A 22,975-nucleotide genomic window follows, 5' to 3' on the forward strand; every position below is an offset into this window, starting at 1 on the left:
TTGGAGGCCACACATATACTACTTTATGTTATGGACAGCATACAGTGCTATGACTGTCAATGTGTTAATACAATGGAGGCCACACATATACTACTTTATGTTATGGACAGCATACACTACTATGACTGTCAATGTGTTAACACATTGGAGGCCACACATATACTACTTTATGTTATGGACAGCGTACAGTACTATGACTGTCAATGTGTTAATACAATGGAGGCCACACATATACTACTTTATGTTATGGACAGCATACAGTGCTATGACTGTCAATGTGGTAACACATTGGAGGCCACACATATACTACTTTATGTTACGGACAGCATACACTACTATGACTGTCAATGTGTTAACACATTGGAGGCCACACATATACTACTTTATGTTATGGACAGCATACACTACTATGACTGTCAATGTGTTAATACAATAGAGGCCACACATATACTACTTTATGTTATGGACAGCATACAGTGCTATGACTGTCAATGTGTTAACACAATGGAGGCCACACATATACTACTTTATGTTTTGGACAGCATACACTACTATGACTGTCAATGTGTTAATACAATGGAGGCCACACATATACTACTTTATGTTATGGACAGCATACAGTGCTATGACTGTCAATGTGTTAACACATTGGAGGCCACACATATACTACTTTATGTTATGGACAGCGTACAGTACTATGACTGTCAATGTGTTAATACAATGGAGGCCACACATATACTACTTTATGTTATGGACAGCATACAGTGCTATGACTGTCAATGTGGTAACACATTGGAGGCCACACATATACTACTTTATGTTACGGACAGCATACACTACTATGACTGTCAATGTGTTAACACATTGGAGGCCACACATATACTACTTTATGTTATGGACAGCATACAGTGCTATGACTGTCAATGTGTTAATACAATGGAGGCCACACATATACTACTTTATGTTTTGGACAGCATACACTACTATGACTGTCAATGTGTTAACACAATGGAGGCCACACATATACTACTTTATGTTACGGACAGCATACACTACTATGACTGTCAATGTGTTAATACAATAGAGGCCACACATATACTACTTTATGTTATGGACAGCATACAGTGCTATGACTGTCAATGTGTTAACACATTGGAGGCCACACATATACTACTTTATGTTATGGACAGCATACAGTGCTATGACTGTCAATGTGTTAATACAATGGAGGCCACACATATACTACTTTATGTTATGGACAGCGTACAGTGCTATGACTGTCAATGTGTTAATACAATAGAGGCCACACATATACTACTTTATGTTATGGACAGCATACAGTGCTATGACTGTCAATGTGTTAACACATTGGAGGCCACACATATACTACTTTATGTTATGGACAGCCATACAGTGCTATGACTGTCAATGTGTTAACACATTGGAGGCCACACATATACTACTTTATGTTATGGACAGCATACAGTGCTATGACTGTCAATGTGTTAACACATTGGAGGCCACACATATACTACTTTATGTTATGGACAGCATACAGTGCTATGACTGTCAATGTGTTAATACAATGGAGGCCACACATATACTACTTTATGTTATGGACAGCATACACTACTATGACTGTCAATTTGTTAACACAATGGAGGCCACACATATACTACTTTATGTTATGGACAGCGTACAGTGCTATGACTGTCAATGTGTTAATACAATAGAGGCCACACATATACTACTTTATGTTATGGACAGCATACAGTGCTATGACTGTCAATGTGTTAATACAATGGAGGCCACACATATACTACTTTATGTTATGGACAGCATACACTACTATGACTGTCAATTTGTTAACACAATGGAGGCCACACATATACTACTTTATGTTATGGACAGCATACAGTGCTATGACTGTCAATGTGTTAACACATTGGAGGCCACACATATACTACTTTATGTTATGGACAGCATACAGTGCTATGACTGTCAATGTGTTAACACATTGGAGGCCACACATATACTACTTTATGTTATGGACAGCATACAGTGCTATGACTGTCAATGTGTTAACACATTGGAGGCCACACATATACTACTTTATGTTATGGACAGCATACAGTGCTATGACTGTCAATGTGTTAATACAATGGAGGCCACACATATACTACTTTATGTTATGGACAGCATACACTACTATGACTGTCAATTTGTTAACACAATGGAGGCCACACATATACTACTTTATGTTATGGACAGCGTACAGTGCTATGACTGTCAATGTGTTAATACAATAGAGGCCACACATATACTACTTTATGTTATGGACAGCATACAGTGCTATGACTGTCAATGTGTTAATACAATGGAGGCCACACATATACTACTTTATGTTATGGACAGCATACACTACTATGACTGTCAATTTGTTAACACAATGGAGGCCACACATATACTACTTTATGTTATGGACAGCATACAGTGCTATGACTGTCAATGTGTTAATACAATGGAGGCCACACATATACTACTTTATGTTATGGACAGCATACACTACTATGACTGTCAATTTGTTAACACAATGGAGGCCACACATATACTACTTTATGTTATGGACAGCGTACAGTGCTATGACTGTCAATGTGTTAATACAATAGAGGCCACACATATACTACTTTATGTTATGGACAGCATACAGTGCTATGACTGTCAATGTGTTAATACAATGGAGGCCACACATATACTACTTTATGTTATGGACAGCATACACTACTATGACTGTCAATTTGTTAACACAATGGAGGCCACACATATACTACTTTATGTTATGGACAGCCATACAGTGCTATGACTGTCAATGTGTTTAATTTATGATATGGACAACACATTACTGATATTTTTACTCTAAATTATTGCTATCAGTTTCTGCAATGGAGTAAAACAGAAAAGCTGCATTAGTATGTTAAATTCAAATTTCGCAATATGACTAAAGTTAATATATTACAAATTGAGACTGTCACTTACTTTCCAGCTTGTTGTCCTTTCATATGATCAGTGTAAATATAGATATCTGGTAAAAACTGTAATAGGATTCCTTTAGCAGCCTCTACTATTCTGTTGGTCATTGCAGGAGAGACTCTCATCCCATATCTACATGTGATCAAGGGTTAGTACACTCACAGACTAATTGATATTACATACTATTGTGTGGCTATATTGTAACCCAGATATGTGCAAGTGTAACCGGTTCAAAATGCATTATATTTGTAGTACAAACTGGTTACAGAGTACAATCTATCCCAATTCTGACACCAAATATCATGAGGTCATGGAGTCAGGTCAAATATTAACACTGGATAATATGATTTATGTTTTATGTTATATTACATTCTGACTGATTAGTGTGTGTGTAAGACATACCCCAGATGTTGCCCCTGGGCGATCAGTGAGTGTCCAGGAGATTAATAAAAAGGTGTTTTCCAGTCAACAGTGAACTGTGGCATGAAGAATGGTGTTATAGTTATCAAGTTAGAGTTTGAACTCCAGGTGCTGGTATCATAAAATTCAGCGGGATGACCAACTCCAGACAGTATTGATTATAATTTCAGTTTCTGAATTGAATTTTAATTTTTTGACAGACAAAAAACACACTGGCTCATGACATTCAACTTGACAATGCTGGAATACAAACCTGAGTATTGAGTTTTTGATTTGATTTGATTTATTTCACCAGAAAATATACAACAACAGAAAACAAACAATGTGAGAATGAAGAAAAAAGGATGTTTGAAGTTTTCTGGTTTGGTCCAAGGAAAATAGTTCGTCTGAACTAATCTAGTCCAAGAATCAACTTATTGTATGATATTATGGTAATACAACTGGTTAAATGATTAAATAATGATTAGAATAATTCAATTAAAATGGAGTTAGGTTGGTAGGACTTCCAAGAATAGTGATATACAACATATAGAAGGAGGAAATGAAAGAAAATAACAAATCTGATGTGTAAAAAACATATTGATAAGGTAAAAGGTTTAATTCTGTAGTAGGTAATGCTTTAATGTGTTTTTGAAGTTTATTATGGGATATTTTTAAGGGAGGCTGGGAGTGAGTTCCAATGTTTAACAGATGCAAATTTTAGATTATGCTGAGAAATGGTTAGGTTAACTTTTGGGATTGCAAGATTGCTTTGGAATATTGACTTCGTCGGATAGCTATGAGACAGATCATCAAAATAGTGACTCAGATTATTGGCAAAGCAATTATTTTTAAGGTCAAATATAAATAGACAAGTGTAAAGTTTGCAAAGTTTATAAATATCTAGTATGCCAAGTTGATAAAAGATATGAGCAGAAGGTGCAAAAACGTCTGAAAATGTGATTAGTCTAGCTACTTTTTTTGTAAACGAAATATTGGTTGCAGCAATGTAGGATATGTATTCCCCCCAATTTCAATACAGTAGGTTAAATGTGTCAGAATTAGTGTGTTATATAGAAGGATTAGTATTGATTTAGGGACATAGTGGTGTGTGTCAGAATTAGTGTGTTATATAGAAGGATTAGTATTGATTTAGGGACATAGTGGCGTGTGTCAGAATTAGTGTGTTATATAGAAGGATTAGTATTGATTTAGGGACATAGTGGCGTGTGTCAGAATTAGTGTGTTATATAGAAGGATTAGTATTGATTTAGGGACATAGTGGCAAATGCGAGAAATTATGCCTACTTTGGGTCTGATAACTTTCTTAACTTTTTCAATGTGAGTTTTCCATGTCATTGATGGATCAATGTTTATCCCTAAGTAGGTGACATTTCTCAATCGAAAAATACTTAAATTAAAAACATAATTAAAAAAACACATAAATCTTCCTTAACCAATTAAGAACTAGTGCGCATACATGTATCCTACAAATGGAAAAGTAATATTTGATAAAGTGACTGTATTAGAGATGAGCTTATAATGAAGCAAATATGGTATGTGGTTTATTTTCAGCTAGTTAAGTGAATATAAAATGTGACATAAATACACTAAAGGATACGACACACCACGGATTCTCTTGATCTTCCCTGGATCTGTAAAATTGATGGGTCTGAGTTTTTTCACAACTGGGCATGTGAAGTGAACTTCTCCACCTCCATTGGGAGGAGCTCCTCGCTTTACAACCTGCACAAGTCAATAGAAAATAAAATACAATCCATACATAGAATATCTATTCTACCATATGATAGTGATGGCATTTCCCCTCTAAAAGGCTGTAGTCGTCATGAAGCACATGTCAAAATTCATTAAAATAAACATAGTTAAACACTGGTGACCTTGCCCTTTGTTATATAATATTATTCCCTTTATCATAGTTTGTTTCAACATAAACATGCAATGTCATAATTAATTTTGAATACAAACAAGTTTTGGGGTTGAACCAACAGTGGGGAATCAGTCTACCGAATGTCCTTGATAGATGAAAATATCTTACAAAAACATTGGTGCCTAATTTGTTTAATTATTTTAAGGGACATAATTTCCAGCTCTATTCAAAGTAATTCAGATATTTTAGTATAAAAACAAATGCCTCATCACAGAAAAAAAGTGCTGCATTTAGACATGAATAGATTCATAAAACATGCAAGATAACAGAAATTCTTAGCTGGCTTTTTGTCCAAGTATTTTGTACAGGTGTCTGTCAAAAATTTATGATTCACTGAGACAAATATGAACTGCCTTATTGTATTCATTGTGTGACTACTGTATTATTTGAAAAGTAAAAAACGCCCTCTATGAATAGCTATCATGTTGCAAGCTCAGCTTTGTATGCAAATCAACTTAAATAGTTAGTTGGTGTCCAGTAAAGAGAGAAGTCAACAGTACTGTTGCCTCCTGAGAATCCACATCTTCAAACACTGCAATCTTTGTTTTTGAAGTGCATTTTTAAATTAGTATTATAAAAGCTCTAACATTCTGTTCTAATAGCTGAAACAAATTTTTGTGAATTTTCATTTGTCAAATGAACTGTTTGTCAAATACAGAATACATATATTTTAGTACAAAATGTGGACGCAACGTTTTGGTTTTTATGTATTTTTTATGTATTGTTTTGGATTTGATAACTTTGAACTAAACAGATTTTCTATTAGCTTCAGATCTTGATCAAAGTTTGGCACCCAGTTCATAGAAGTGCTTATATTGATTTTCTGACATCTTGTTTTCTGTAAAGATTTTATTGGTAGGTTTGCAAATGTGTATCAGACTGTGCAAAAAATCTCTCCATGAGTTGGTTTTGAAACTCAGTATAGTATTCCCATGGGATTTGGGAGATACATTACCAACGTGATATTGTTACAAGATAAATGATTTGCTTCATTGAACACGTACAACAATGCATATTTCCACCGAGATCAGTGACCTTTGATGTGTATCACCAGTAATCAGTCAAGTAGAAACAGTCAAAATATTTTATCAGATTTTGTACTTCAGGGAAGACTTTGTACTGATGAATAAGGTCACCAAGTTTGATGAAGTTTGGAATAGAATTAGTAAAGTTATTGTGCACACAATAACAATTATTAAGTACGACGACAACGACAGACAAAATTTGTCCCTTAATATACCTTTCCGATCCATCTTTGATGGTACGGGCAAGGTAAACATAGTATTTTACACATGCTGCATGCACTGCTATGAATGCCAAATATCAAAGATGATGCAATCGTTGCTATGGGTTACATATCAAGGACGAGGCAGCCGTTGCTATGGGACACATATCAAAGACGATGCAGTCGTTGCTATGAGACACATATCAAAGACGATGCAGCCGTTGCTATGGGTCACATATCAAAGACGATGCAGCCATTGCTATGGGACACATATCAAAGACGATGCAGCCATTGCTATGGGTCACATATCAAAGACGATGCAGCCGTTGCTACGGGTCACATATCAAAGACGATGCAGCCGATGCTATGGGACACATATCAAAGACGATGCAGCCGTTACTATGGGACACATATCAAAGACGATGCAGCCGTTGCTATGGGTCACATATCAAAGACGATGCAGCCGTTGCTATGGGACACATATCAAAGACGATGCAGCCGATGCTATGGGTCACATATCAAAGATGATGCAGTCGTTGCTATGGGTCACATATCAAAGACGATGCAGTTGTTGCTATAGGTAACATATCAAAGATGATGCAGCCGTTGCTATGGATCACATATCAAATAGGAGGCAGTTGTTGCTATGGGTCACATATCAAAGACAAAGCAGCCGTTGCTATGGATCACATATCAAAGACAAAGCAGCCGTTGCTATGGGTCAGATATCAAAGACGATGCAGCCGTTGCTATGGGTCACACATCAAAGACGATGCAACCGTTGCTATGGGTCACATATCAAAGACGATGCAGTCATTGCTATTGGTCACATATCAAAGACGATGCAGCCGTTGCTATTGGTCACATATCAAAGACGAGGCAGCCGTTGCAATGGATTAGATATCAAAGACGAGGCAGCCGTTGCTATAGGTCACATATCAAAGATGATGCAGTCGTTGCTATGGGTCACATATCAAAGACGATGCAGCCGTTGCTATGGGTCACATATCAAAGACGATGCAGTCGTTGCTATGGATCACATATCAAAGACGATGCAGCCATTGCTATGGATCACATATCAAATAGAAGGCAGTTGTTGCTATGGGTCAAATATCAAAGACGATGCAACCGTTGCTATGGGTCACATATCAAAGACGATGCAGCCGTTGCTATGGGTCACATATCAAAGACGATGCAGCCGTTGCTATGGATCACATATCAAAGATGATGTAGACATAGCTATTGGTCACATATCAAAGACGATGTAGCCGTTGCTATGGGTCAAATATCAAAGACGATGCAACCGTTGCTATGGGTCACATATCAAAGACGATGCAGCCGTTGCTATGGGTCACATATCAAAGACGATGCAGCCGTTGCTATGGGTCACATATCAAAGATGATGCAGCCATTGCTATGGGTCACATATCAAAGACGATGCAGCCGTTGCTATGGGTCACATATCAAAGACGATGCAGTCGTTGTTGTGGGTCACATATCAAAGACGATGCAGTTGTTGTTGTGGGTCACATATCAAAGACGATGCAGCCGTTGCTATGGGTCACATATTAAAGACGATACAGCCATTGCTATGAGACACATATCGCAGCCGTTGCTATGGGTCACATATCAAAGACGATACAGCCGTTGCTGTGGGTAAGATATTAAAGATGGTGCAGCCGTAGCTATGGGTCACATATCAAAGATGATGCAGCCATTGCTATGGGTCACATATCAAAGACGATGCAGTCATTGCTATGGATCACATATTAAAGACGATGCAGCTGTTGCTATGGGTCACACATCAAAGACGATGCAGCCGTTGCTGTGGGTAAGATATTAAAGATGGTGCAGCCGTAGCTATGGGTCACATATCAAAGACGATGCAGCCATTGCTATGGTCACATATCAAAGATGATGCAGTCGTTGCTATGGGTCACATATCAAAGACGATGCAACCGTTGCTACGGGTCACATATCAAAGACAATGCAGCTCTTGCTATGGGCAAGATATCAAAGACGAAGCAGCCGTTGCTATGGATCAGATATCAAAGACAAGGCAGCCGTTGCTATGGGTCAGATATCAAAGATGATGCAGTCGTTGCTATGGGTCACATATCAAAGACGATGCAGTCGTTGCTATGGGTCACATATCAAAGACGATACAGCCGTTGCTATGGGTCACATATCAAAGATGATGTAGACATTGCTATTGGTCACATATCAAAGACGATGCAGCCATTGCTATGGGTCAAATATCAAAGACGATGCAACCGTTGCTATGGGTCACATATCAAAGACGATACAGCCGTTGCTATGGGTCACATATCAAAGACGATGCAACCATTGCTATGGCTCACATATCAAAGATGACGCAGCCATTGCTATGGGTCACATATCAAATAGGAGGCAGTTGTTGCTACGGGTCACATATCAAAGATGATGCAGCCGTTGCTATGGGTCACATATCAAAGACGAGGCAGACGTTGTAATGGATTAGATATCAAAGACGAGGCAGCCGTTACGCTATGGGTCACATATCGAAGATGATGCTGCGTGATGACTAGTGCTTCAAACACACATGTCAACTTTTGTCAACTTTCACTCAAGATTTATTTAAAATATTTTGATCAAGAGAAATGATGTCCATTTGGTCCAAACTTCATAAAGTCAATTGTAGGAAATAAACAAGTAGCCTCTCGGCTGAGATAGCTCTATTGTTAGCAAAGCACATTTTAAATAATAAATTGAAGATATCATAACAAAATGAACAAATCTGAGAGAGATCTATCTGAGGAACCTACAAGTATAATATCAAAGCAATCAGACTTGCTGTTTTCACCAAGAAGTCAAAAATATCACTTTTTACCAAAAATGAAGATATCATTATAAAATGACCAAATTTAAGAGAGTTTGACTTGGGGATTTCAACAAGAAGTTGAAAATATTATTTTTTACAAAATGAAACAAAGTATTCACCAAAATTAGAGGATTCACGATATCATGAGGAACAAATTCAGGTGAGGTCTACCCAAGGTACATATACACCAAATATCAAAACAATCAGACTTGTAGTTTTCAAGAAGAAGTCGAAAAAGTAAAACATTGACATTGAGGTTGGATAATGGATGCCGGACACTAATGGACAATCACTTATACTCGTGTATGATAAGTCAACACCGGGGCTAAAAAAAAATAAAAGTCAACCAAACATGGCCTTGTGAGTGGTAACAAAAATGAAACATGTGTTTGATTGATTTGATGATTAAAAACTAAAACCTTGTTTCTGCAAGTGAAGGCTAGTAAGAGTGCACCGATATTGCAGGATTTTTTGCCAAATCAACTAATTTTATAATTTATCATGGTGATGATAATCAGTTCTGCAAATAATACAAAGTAGGAATCAATTTTAATTACTGTACCATTTAGTGCACAATATTATGCCAATCAAAGGTTGGGCTGGTCAACTTAATTTGCTACAGTACATTGAGATTTGAAATAGAATGACGGTCATATACTCACTATAGTGCTTAAATCTTCATTATTTAAGATTATTACAGTCTCCTGGTTTGGGTAAAAGTGAATTTAAAATTAAATAATTTGAATATAACACTTTTCGTACCATAATTCAATTACTGACCTTAAGTTCTAAACCATCTTCTCGTACCCCAAACCGCTTTAAAAGAGGCAGTGTCACTGTCCTGATCACGTCAACCTGTAAAGTCAATTTAAAAAAAAACTAGGTAGATTTGTATGCAAAATCTGTTATGTTGAAAGAAACATGCATAGACATAATTATGACAACATTACAATCTTGGATTAGTGGCACACTGGCAACCTGAAAAATGACCAAATCATCTCAAGATCAGAGTGATAAATGTTCGAAAGTCAAAGTGAAACAATACACAACTGTAATACTGCAAATGCCATTGTATGAAATCTACCAAGATTGGTACATACTGTACATAATTACTGTGTGACCAGTACAAAGAGAGGTAGTACTTCCTGGACGGTGTTCTTTGACTTGAAAGGTCAAATCGATAATTAACCAATGAAAAAGTTTGGATCATGCCAACGTGTTCAAATTACCATAGCTCATTTAAATATGTTAATGTTATTGAACGCAACATGCAAAAGATTTGCCGATGTTGTAGTACAATCTTTTGGCTTTGATTTTGATAGGAAAGCGGCATGATTTTATTTTAATCAAGAAATTAGTTGTTTTCAGAAAATAAACAGAGCATTTGAGAATAATTTAGCATTGTTTACTGCGATAACAGCTCATTGTCAAAACGAAGCTTACCCATTCATGCTAGTCGCAATAAACATCAATACTCTTGAATAGGCGTCAATGACTATGGCGAAACTTTTAGGCATCAGAAACAGTTAAAATAACGCCTTTAAAAAGATATAATTTCTTGGTTCCATTTTATCTTTTTAAAAACCCGAACTGCCCTTTAACGGCCCTGGGCGAATTACGGCAGAATCCAGTATAATCTAGTTGGGGGGAGGTGGCTTGATACTTACGGATGGATCTATTTTGTCATTAGTTATACCACGAAGAATTGCTTTCACTGGTTTCTTTGTAAAAGGTGCTAAACAAACCAAACCTTCTAAGCAGTATCCAATAGACCTTTGTAAATTGCAGTCATGTTCAATAAGACCACCAGCCAGCAGCCCTGGTTGATAAAACACAGTTGTACCTGAAATGCAGAAAGTTCACAGTCAGCATTATCAGCACCATGCACTCCCCACTTTTGTGCAATTTTTTTTATACGGGGTCAAATTCAGCAAAACACCCACTCGTTCAAAATAGCACTAATTTAAAACTTGATCATTGCTTAACGAATACTGGTAATCATTTCAATATGATACAGTGTGAATATGTTGTGAATGCATTGACCATGGTAACCCTAAGTAAACTACGCTTCGACAATGACCTGTTTAGAAAAGTAAAATGCAGTAAATATTTCATGCCAGATTCAATTGCTAGTTACCAGATTTTTGAAAAAATCATGCCATTTAGTCACCGAAATCAATTCTAACAGATCATACTTTCTGATTGGTTAATAACAGACTTGACCCATTAGGTCATAGAACATTGTTGCCGGTTAAATGATGCAACAATACATCATGGTGGAAAGTGCTTTTCATCGAGAGTTTGCGTACGATAGATCACATTCGTCAGTGGAGATAACGAAGATTCGGGTGGTACATAATCAATATCGTAATAAAATTTGCATATTTTTGTGACCATTTCTGTTTCTTCATTTAAAAGTCAATGACGACGCAACTAATTTCGTAATTTTATTTTCCCTCAAAGATGTAATATCCTCCTCAATCAGTCATTAAAGCGAACCTAAATGCGGCCTTAATATTAGGTTGTGTATATTCTAAACTGTATTCGAAATAATATTGCAGTGGTTTAATTTTGTTTTAATTATAACTGTAGCTTGGATAGGCATTTGAAGTGCTTGCAATTTAACACCATGGAGGCCATTCATGGAGGGGAATAAATAACGAACGAACATATTTAACATTCGGGTACTTTTCAAAGCTATGACGTTTTAGTATCTGATTGCATTCATATACGTCATTGAACATAGCCGTTCATGCTGCCAAGCATTGTGTACTACTAGTATAAACTCAATTTTTATATGCACAATGTGCTTTTTAGAACTTGGGTTAGAGCATTATGCGTTTGAACCACAGTATTCTGAGAGTGGAAGCCCAATTGCATTAAAGTACCGTACTTCCCCGCTTATATCATTCACGATTATAAGCCCAGAGTGTTTTTACTGGGCGTCGACGATATTCTTTAAAATATGCATGTAAAAAGTGTGTTTCATTTTATAATAATCGTGATTGGCACGGTAGTTTGGTTCGTGCTTTTATGAGAAAACTAGCATTAATTTCAGAGTGCACGGTGAACGTACACAACGTTCGCATCCTTTCTATTCTGTCATTTACTCAGGATGAACCCCGATGTTGCAATACTGGAGTAATCCATATTTCTTTGGGTAGTAGCTTTCGAAAAAGCAAAAATGTGATCGTTAAGTCGTGTACCTGGTTATTTGGCATGGTTTACTTTGAAACTATCATGAAAGGCCTAGGATTTGAACGATGTGACATGTTGGCGACCGTGAAAGGTGTTTAAATTCTTTCTCCACACTCAGTTTACCCACAGTTACTTATTAACCGTCGTTTACTTTTCGGAAATTGCAAATCATCGTGTGTTTTTTTCCGTTGCAATCAGTGCTACATGTACAGATCACATTTTAACATTGCAGTAATTCACATCTGCATTGCTTTAAAAAATCATCATCAATAATCATTTTGATTGGTTAATGAAAGACATGACCTGTTAGGTCAAAGAAAGTTGTTTCAGGTCAAATCATGCTGAAAAACCTCATGGTGGAAGATTGCTTAGCGTCGAGGTTGCGTACGATCGAAAACATACCAAAACGAAGATAATGATAAATGCCTTTGACCGTTTCCCCACAGACCCTACCCATTATTTCATTAATTCAGACGGTATGTAAATTGTATTGTAATAAAATGTGTGTGTTTTTATGAACATGTTTGTTTCTTCATTGTAAGTGTCGTGGAAATCAATGACTCATTTTTTTTTCAAAAATAAGTATTATTTTCCCAAGCCCGGCGTGGTGAACGAATAATTTTTTTGGATAATTTGTCGTTGTTGGCAAGATGGTTACAGTATTTAACCCCAAAACAAAATCATCTTTTCTGAGTTGGTCCTCGAGTAAAAGCTCATCTCTTACTTTTTCCTTACGTGTTCATGCCTCCGGGCTTATGATCAGGGAAGTACGGTATACTGTGAAGATTCAGATCAGTCCAGTGTGAGTGATGAGAGTATATCGTCGACGATGCCCCTTGTTCGGATGATAGTTTTATTTCACGAAAATGTTTCCACCACCACCCTACGAACTCAAGATTGCATACCCCAGCATCCAGACTTTGAAATAATTTGCACGCACAGTGCAGTACTGGAAATACCGTATTACCCCGGGCACGCGCCCCTCCCTGGGCAAGCGCCCACCCCCCTTTTTTCACAAAAGTTACATATTGGGGACATCCTCGGTTAAACGCCCAGGGTGATTTTTAGCCAAGAACAGGGTCAACAATAGTTTTATTTGTCAAAAACGAACGCGTTCGATTTATTTAAATAGTGTGTTTGTTATGGTACATGTAGTTCTCTTTTTGGAGTGTGTGGTGGCCCTGAAAAGGGCCGTTTTGTTTGTGATTTTACGTAAAAACTCATTGGAACTAAACGACGTATTAAAGATGAACCACGCAGCATGTGGCGCACACGTTCTGCTTTCTCTTCATTCACGATGAATCCAATATTACAAAAATCCATACCTTGGTGAGTGGTTTGAAGCACTTAGCTTTGGTTTCAAAACGTAGCACTGTGAATCCCATAACGGGAGCTAGCACTTTTGAGACATCACGTCGTAAACTTGCTACTTTCTTTCCATCCTTCATCACAGCTATGGCATTATGGTCATGTGGATTATTTTTCTGTCGTTGAAGAAAAATCATTTTGCCGACCTCAAGTCCATTACGATAACCATAATGAGGCATGCCGACAATGGGAACTTGTTGCATCATAATTTTGTCATGTGTGTGAGTGCGTGAATAAATCATGTTAATGAGGTCGACCAGAGTTTTTTATGTATCGCCATTTGGATATGTTTATGTATTCACAATAGTTTGTAAACATTTCACATCAGTAATAAAAGGTTTATTTGTTTCATAACCCTGTCTGCTATTCTTCAGTAATTACGATGCAATGTATCAATACGTGTGTGAACAAAATTGGATTACAAGCCGTAGTTTTTCCCGGCCGTTTCGACTTGCACTGATCACGGTTACTAAAAAAGTAACCGTGCATTGATTACAATACTTACCATACTTTGTAGCCAATTTCAGTGAGTAATACAACTTCATTCGCTGACATAAAACAAGTTTTATTCTTGAAATTCAACCCTGTGTCTTAGTGTTCCCACAGTTCTTGACCGAGTGCTCACGTTTATTGAAACCTCGCATAAATCAAGAAATAAGTATATGTATACAAAGTGTACGAAAGCATTCCTTTATTTGACCTTATCATACGATCACAAAAAAAAACTTTTTTTAAATCTTTTTTGGGGGTGGTCCTCGGGTAAGCACCTACCCCCAATTTTTCCCAATTTTGTATGTTCAGGCCCCTGGGCGCGTGCCTGGGGTAATATGGTAGCATTTATTAGACAGTTGGACAAGAAAAATGCCTGTCTCGATCAATCGCACATCCATAATGTTTGTATGTTGATACGCTTGTAAATAACATTAACGTAAAGGTCGAAACAACTTAGACTAGAAGTCATTTCACCTGTCCAGCCAACTATGGCTCCCTAAGTTGCCTATATTTAATCAGATACTATTTCGTCATCATGCTTTGTTACCTTTCCTGTATATATCTCATGAGGGCATTTTTTTATGGCAAGATGGCGCAAACGGAAGTCCTTCGCAGGTTTATGGTTTCTCATATTTAAATCATCATCACTCTGAAGATAATCATTTTTTTTTCATTTTTTTTTTCAAATTTATAATCAATATACATAACTTGATAAATACAAACACCAAATTAGGCTCTATTTAGTTCCCCTTTAAATTGTCATTTACACTCTTTTTCGAGGGGGGTGCTTGGGTAATTCATGATTTTCTGAGTTGAGGACACTGGACACTAACGCAGTCCAGTACGGTATACATAACAGTAGTGGGATGGGCATAGTAGATATACATAGACTATGATAAAAGATACACATTGTCAAACATTTGTAATTAAGATTCAATCTATGAATAGAAAACCTAAAAACATATTATAAAAGTTCTTGAGTTCAAAAGTTAAAGAAAGGGTTTGTCATTGTCATTTTATAGAAAGGAATATTTAAAACATTTGTTTGGTTACATGTATGCATTATTTTTATATTCATTTCTGGTGAATATAAATTACAGTGCCAACCTACACATTCATGTTTTTTTTTTAGTTGCCCTGTAATAGACATTTGTTAAAAAAAAGTTGTATCAATGCCCCCTTCCTGTCACAGCCAACTGTTTCCGGCTTTCTGACTTCTCTTGAAGTGAAACTGTGTCATCAAACATCAGACACAGAAGGAAAGCCTTGCTGCCATGCACTGAATACGATAAAAACTTGTAATTGTAAAACTATTCCTTTTACATGTACAAGTGTATGAATTACTATTACTATTATGAAAAATGCAAGGGATAGAGACTCTTTTAAGGGGTGCTATGTGGCTGACTGGTAGAGATAGGGGAAAAGCCGGTGCACAGTCCCTCTAAAGACTGTGGCCGGTGCACAGTACCTCTAAACACTGTGGCCGGTGCACAGTCCCTCTAAAGAATGTGGCCTGTGGCTGAATGGTAGAGATAGGGGAAAGGCCGGTGCACAGTCCCTCTAAAGACTGTGGCCTGTGGCTGAATGGTAGAGATAGGGGAAAGGCCGGTGCACAGTCCCTCTAAAGACTGTGGCCGGTGGCTGAATGGTAGAGATAGGGGAAAGGCCGGTGCACAGTCCCTCTAAAGACTGTGGCTGAATGGAGAGACCCTTGATGAGAGTTGTTCGGTGGCTGAACAGAATTTTGTTGTATGTGTGTATCAAGTGACACATGCATACCGTGTACCTTTTCCCTGTTGTTGCTGTTCTGCTGAAACTTATGTAATTCTTACAATGATAGGCTTACCTGATTCATTCACCTCAATTCTGGAACCATTGGTTACCTTGTCTATCAGACGAATAAAGCTTGCTTCAAACTCTGTTGAATGTAATAGTATATAAGTATATAAGCTCATACATGTATAAGTTAAAATCCAAATATATATAATTTTGGGAGAACGGTCACCACTTGGAAAATTGACAAAAAAATAGGGGTGGGCTTATGCCCAGACATCCCCTGCAGAAAAACAAAAATTGACAACACGCAGATCAAACTGCGACAGGGGATAGAAATGCAAATGAAACAAGCCATGCATGGCACAGTCCCTGTTAGTTATCAAATTTAAGATGTATAGTTTTTTTATAGTAATATAGCTGGAATATAACCATGTCAGGAATATGATTTTTTAACATTAACATGATTGACATTTGTATCTGATCGTCAAACAAGTACTTGTCCATATTGAGAGATATTTTAAACTCATAGTTGCTGTCGACATAGGAAGTAAAGTAAGCAAATAACACCGAATAAACGGCAAGGTAAATACTACGTCTAATTATAGTAAACATGTGCTGCGTGCGTGACTCGAACCGGCGCTCGTGTACGGCACCTAATCGCCTAGCTTCATGCCACTGTGTGGCGCAGATCGTGTGGACGGGTTTCATGTTCTCTGCACGTAATAAGCTCGGTTATTAAGCATCCTTTTTTGGGAATGCCCGGTGGCCGAGGGGAAGACGTGTAGTGGCATGAAGCTAGGCGATTAGGTGCCGTACGCGAGCGCCGGTTCGAGTCACGCACGCAGTACTTGTTTACTATAATTAGACATAGTAATTACCTTGCCGTTTATTCAGTGTTATTTGCTTACTTGAGAGATATTCAGTGTTCGAAATTAGCGTCGGTCCGTCGGCCTCACGCCGACAGTGGGTGTAAAGGGCCTAGAGCTGTGAAAAACCATCAGTCCTTGTGACCGACCATAAATTTATATTTTAAATAAATGTTCCATTATTTAGTATGATTGTAAGACCAAATATATAATAAATATCTATAGTAACTCCAGAATTGTTTCAAAATTGCGTTTTCTTGCACGTTTGATCAACAAATGGCATCACTCATCGACCTGGGCATACGAGTCATAATTCAAGCTCGCTGAATGATCGCGAAATGCGCCGAACTTGGGAACTGTAACAAACGATCTGATTGGATGTAGGCCGATCAAGCCTCCGATTCAAACCAATAGAATTCGCGCATACATTTTATGTTCCGCCATCTTTGATTTGCATCGAACACGCTGCAGAGTTATGTCTACATCGAAGTATGTGGCAACTTTTAAACTGCCAGGAGCCTGCTGCTAAACGTGTGAAAACCGCACAAGAAAGGCGTGACAAACAGCAAGAATACGAACAGGCTAGGCGTAAACCACGCACATTCCAAGTTAGCTGGCAGGCGGAGTTCAAAGTCTGGTTACTTTTTGATAACAACAACAACAAGGTTTGATAACAAGGTGATGTATTGCCGGCCTTGTCGAGGATCGTGCAGCAGAATTGATCCTTGTAGAAGATGAGGCTGACGCCAATGATTGTGAGCACGATGCAAAATGCATGTCAGATTCAGAGTCGGCCAGTGCTCATGACAGTGTTTTTTCTGAAGATTTTGATGAGTTTAGTGACGATGAAAGAAATGATGATGACGTCTTTGAGGCTGCAGATAATATATCTGATTGATTAGTAAATAAAGGTTTTGTATTATCCGTTTAGTCTTTGTTAAATATCAGGGCCTACAGTTAGCTAGAAAGACCTACAGTTTAAATTTGACATAGGTCCTTCGGGCCTGTTATGATTTTCGGTTAATTTCGAACACTGGAGATATTGCTCTGGAACAGCATTCAAAATCAGCCATTTTGAATACATGTATATAATCAGTCAAAACAAGTCAGGGATACAAAATCCAGCCGAGAAATGCTTGATTTTGATGATTTTTAGCACAAAAATGGCTGCCATTCGGCCATCTTGAATCAGATCGTGAAACAAATTGACGTGCATATGTTTAAAATCATGTATGATGTATGTGTGAAGTTTGATTGTGATTAGTCCAGGCATTTCTAAGATACAGGTCCGGACGCACGCACACACGCAAGCACAGACAAACACAAGGAGGTTAAAACATAAGTCGCCGTTTTCGGACTGCATCTGAAGGGGGACTCAAAAAGCAACAGAACTAAATGAACAATATCCGTATGCAACATTAGAAGTAAAACAAAAATAATTTATTGCTTATAATTTCACAAATAAACCAGAAATAATAAAACTCCACAGTGAGAAATCAATTGAATTAGGGTTTCCCTGTTGACAATCACGCCCAATGCACGTGAACTCAAAATGAACTAAAACGTCAGGGATAAAATTATTTTCAGTTTTGACAAATACCGGATCAACTGTCATACAAGATCAATAATAATTTACTAATTTACACCAAAGTTCATAGTTGTTTTAAAAAACTTCTCAGATCTCTATTTGTATGTTCATTGTCATCTTCGTCAAAGTCAAAACCCTCAATGTCCAAGTCGGCATCACTGCAGTCGTCAAAAAAAATCCTTTGTCCAGAAGTTCATCGATGTCATCGCTCACAATTTGGACTTTTAATCCACAAGTTTCGCTCGCTGTCTGATAGCTTGGCACTTTTAATTCACATCTAATCACAAGAGTCGCTGTCTGATAGCTTGGCACTTTTAATTCACGTCTAATCACAAGTTTCGCTGTCTGATAGCTTGGCACTTTTAATTCATGTCTAATCACAAGTTTCGCTGTCTGATAACTTGGCACTTTTAATTCACATCTAATCACAAGTTTCGCTGTCTGATAGCTTGGCACTTTTAATTCACGTCTAATCACAAGTTTCGCTGTCTGATAGCTTGGCACTTTTAATTCATGTCTAATCACAAGTTTCGCTGTCTGATAACTTGGCACTTTTAATTCACGTCTAATCACAAGTTTCGCTGTCTGATAACTTGGCACTTTTAATTCACATCTAATCACAAGTTTCGCTGTCTGATAGCTTGGCACTTTTAATTCACGTCTAATCACAAGTTTCGCTGTCTGATAGCTTGGCACTTTTAATTCACGTCTAATCACAAGTTTCGCTGTCTGATAACTTGGCACTTTTAATTCACATCTAATCACAAGTTTCGCTGTCTGATAGCTTGGCACTTATAATTCACGTCCAATCACAAGTTTCGCTGTCTGATAGCTTGGCACTTTTAATTCACGTCTAATCACAAGTTTCGCTGTCTGATAACTTGGCACTTTTAATTCATGTCTAATCACAAGTTTCGCTGTCTGATAACTTGGCACTTTTAATTCACGGCTAATCAGAATAAAGAGACAAGAAAATGGGATGGCTCTGCAACAAAAGCACACGAAACTTTTGTTTAAGATCTGTCAATCATTTTTGACCTTTAAGCATCTGCTTTACTGATTGGCTAGGAATTACTTTCTTATCAGACGTGTGACAACATGGGGATTTTTTTGACGACAACAATGATGAATGGGCTATGACCCATTCAGCGTATTTTAGCTGCTGTGTATCCTGTTTATTCAAGATAATTATATCATAACACCAGTGCATTGTCTCAGACTAATGACTGTTTCTTTTTTCTCCCAGCTCAACAGCAACGTGCCTTGTAAAGAAACAACAACACCAGCACGACATCAAAATCGTTTTCAGCCATGTTGTTTCATACTAAGTATTTGACAGCACTGATCTGTTTGGCACTGACCGAACTGAATTTAACTCTGGCAGATCCCGGCTCTCGTTTGGCCCATGACCGTGTAAATGCATTGGAGATAATCTCCTGTTACTTGATGAGTAATGCTGCCATGTGAATGTAGCTATAGTACACATCCAGAGTGATTTGGGATTTGTTAAAAATGAGCTGAAATGCTGTGATACTACATGTATATCTAATTGGTGATAGGAATTGCAAAGCCAGTTTGAAAAGACCCATATACACCATATAACAAATTTAGTGAATATCACTGACCACATAGTGAAGTGTCTTGATGAATTACTGCAAATCAGTTATTTTTGTGGTGCAGTATGTCAATAAGCAGTATAAAAAAAATGCATGATACATAGTCCCTCTATCCCTGGTCTGAAATCAATCATTGTATCACATGTACATGTAGGTGTGAATTGGCCTCCTTCCCTGGCAAAGAATTGTCACATGATCAGTACACAGTCGCTATTTTTGACATCGTCAGTGCTATGCGTTTCTTTCTTTATAAAACTCAGTTTATTCCAGAATTTGATTTTTTTCTAAAATTTTTTTACTCAGGATATCTGTATAAGGTCATATTTTAGCCGGCGAGTAGTTCTTTAATTTATCTATTTACCAGCAGCGACAGATTTTCATAGCAAATTTTCATACTTTTACCCAGAAATTGTTTGGAGTGATTTATTTACCCTTCTTCTAGGCCTGAAACCAATATTCGTCTTTGATTTTGACATTTTATGATAGAAACATATAATTAAAAATTGGTGGACTGATTTGTATAAAATATGTTTTTGAAACACTCCCTTGGCCATTATCGCCGTGTTTTTTTTGTCGCGAGAGTGATTTACATCATCAATTTTGGTTCCCGGGCATCTCTAATAAATACTAGTAACCTATTGGACAATTTTAACAATTTCTTACAGAAGCGTCCCCTGTATAAATGGTTCTCCACTCCCCAAAAATTGACAATGGTACTAGCCCAGAATGGGCGATTCTCAATTTCGATGTGTAAAATCATATCGCTTCTGTGGACGACGACGGCTGACAGATTGTTTTGGTTCTGCGGCTCTCTTGGCACGGGTAACTGATTTTTAGCTTTTTTTTTTTTTACTATCTTCTCAGATACTGACAGTAAGTAAGTAAATGGGCCGAGACATAGTCAACACGGGACTCTGAAGGCCCCAGAGAAAGCGTTATCATACAGCATTAATGAACAAAATTTTCATTACAATCTCACGCTTTCGAAATTGGTAGAATTCCTTTAAGGATTAAGGCAACTTTATAGCTAATTAAATATTGGCACAGATTGTCTTTGTTACCTGAAAATCATATTCTAAAAAGTGCACTTAAAGAAACAGTGTCTTCAAACTCAAGCTGGATAAAACATGTTAAAACAATTCTTGGACATGCTGACTTATCTGAAGTAAATAAAATATATAAAGTGGGAAACATCGCTGAATTAACAAAATTGTTGGAAGAAAAATTAAAAAATAAATATATACAAACATGGTACCAGCATGTACCAGCAACTTAGTCATGTCCCAAAAAACGGAAATTCAGGAAACAAACTAAGAACGTATAATTTGTTTAAAATGGAATATGAATTTGAAAGATATTTGACAGAAATTTAGGACTTCAATTTGAGAAGAATGGTTACCAAGTTTAGACTTAGTGACCATAATTTGGAAATTGAATTGGGCAGGAGAAAATTTCCAAGAATGGAGGCAAATTACTGATTGTGTAAAAAATGCAACACAGGTACTGTAGAAGATGAAAAACATTTCATCCTTGAATGTTGCTTCTTCACTCAAGAAAGAAATACCCTCTTAGAAGACTGTAAATTAGAAATGTGTAGTACAACTAACCGAAATTTAATATTCACTCGCATCATAAATAGTAGTACTGCACTTGCAAAATACTTAATATAATACCTAATTGTAATACGTATTTTATATATACCCTTTGTTTTGTTTGTAATTTTGAAACTTTTGTTGTTTTTGTTTATTTGTGTTTGTTTTTTCTGATCTGTATCCTTACCATACAGCACCCACCGATGGTGCAGTTGTGTAATAAAGTTATTATTATTATCCGATATTTATGCCGGAGGACAAAGTATACAAGTACTGTCTACGATATACTGAAGAAGTGATAGACTGATACGGTGGAAGGTCCTCAGGGATGGTTTATTTATTTATTTATTTATTTATTTATTTATTAACACACAACATCCCCCGGAGGGGATGAAAAGGGTTACAAATCAGATATTAGTAAAAGAAAAATAACCACATAAAGAGTAAGGGAACAAAAAGGCATAAAAAAAAAAAAAAGATAATAAGTTGAATACAAGGAATGGTATATGCTTACCTCTTATACCCGGTTCATCATCCTTGTGTCTAATTTTCTTTATTCTGACTGATTTTCCACTCAATGTGGCCAAGATAAGCCGCTGGCGGAAGTAATTGCAACCTTCTAAATTCAACACGTTTTCAGATCTGCGGGCTGCCATCTTGAAGAGCGCCCTCGATACAAGAGTGAAGCTGGCCTAGTCTGGTTCCCTGCCCCATTTCAACGCTGAGGGCGGTTGAGCCCTCAGCGGTGAAAACTTGGGCAGGGAACCAGACTAAAGCTGGCCGAGCCTCAAATTGAGTCTAGTATTTAAAATCCAGCCTCAGATTCGAAACATACATGCAATTCCCAAAAAAATAGAACTAGTTATCACAATTCAATAACAGAAAAAGAAACAAATCCTACTGACATTACACAGGATGGTCTCTAGAAATTTAATTTATTCAAAAGATGATATGTAATTATAAAAAAAATATGAGTAACTATATGCATAACTTCATATAACATCAAATTAAATCAAA

At 37.2% G+C, this 22,975-nt stretch overlaps 1 protein-coding gene across 1 annotated transcript in view; it reads right to left on the reverse strand.

The window, feature by feature from the left end:
* The window catches only part of LOC102804299 (RNA 3'-terminal phosphate cyclase-like protein), a 30,126-nt gene extending 7,429 nt beyond the window's left edge, over positions 1–22,697 (reverse strand). Inside the window, exons 1-6 of the mRNA XM_085503849.1 lie at positions 22,473–22,697; positions 16,367–16,438; positions 11,130–11,305; positions 10,243–10,317; positions 5,051–5,175; positions 3,037–3,162 (exon numbers count right to left, since the gene is read on the reverse strand). Of these exons, the coding sequence (XP_085359975.1) occupies positions 3,037–3,162; positions 5,051–5,175; positions 10,243–10,317; positions 11,130–11,305; positions 16,367–16,438; positions 22,473–22,614 (716 nt within the window). The 5' untranslated portion in view covers positions 22,615–22,697. The remainder of the gene's footprint in view (positions 1–3,036; positions 3,163–5,050; positions 5,176–10,242; positions 10,318–11,129; positions 11,306–16,366; positions 16,439–22,472) is intronic.
* Between the last annotated feature and the right edge of the window lie 278 nt (positions 22,698–22,975).

This window comes from Saccoglossus kowalevskii, chromosome 9, assembly GCF_978046115.1.
Source record: "Saccoglossus kowalevskii chromosome 9, keSacKowa6.1, whole genome shotgun sequence".
NCBI lineage: Eukaryota > Metazoa > Hemichordata > Enteropneusta > Harrimaniidae > Saccoglossus > Saccoglossus kowalevskii.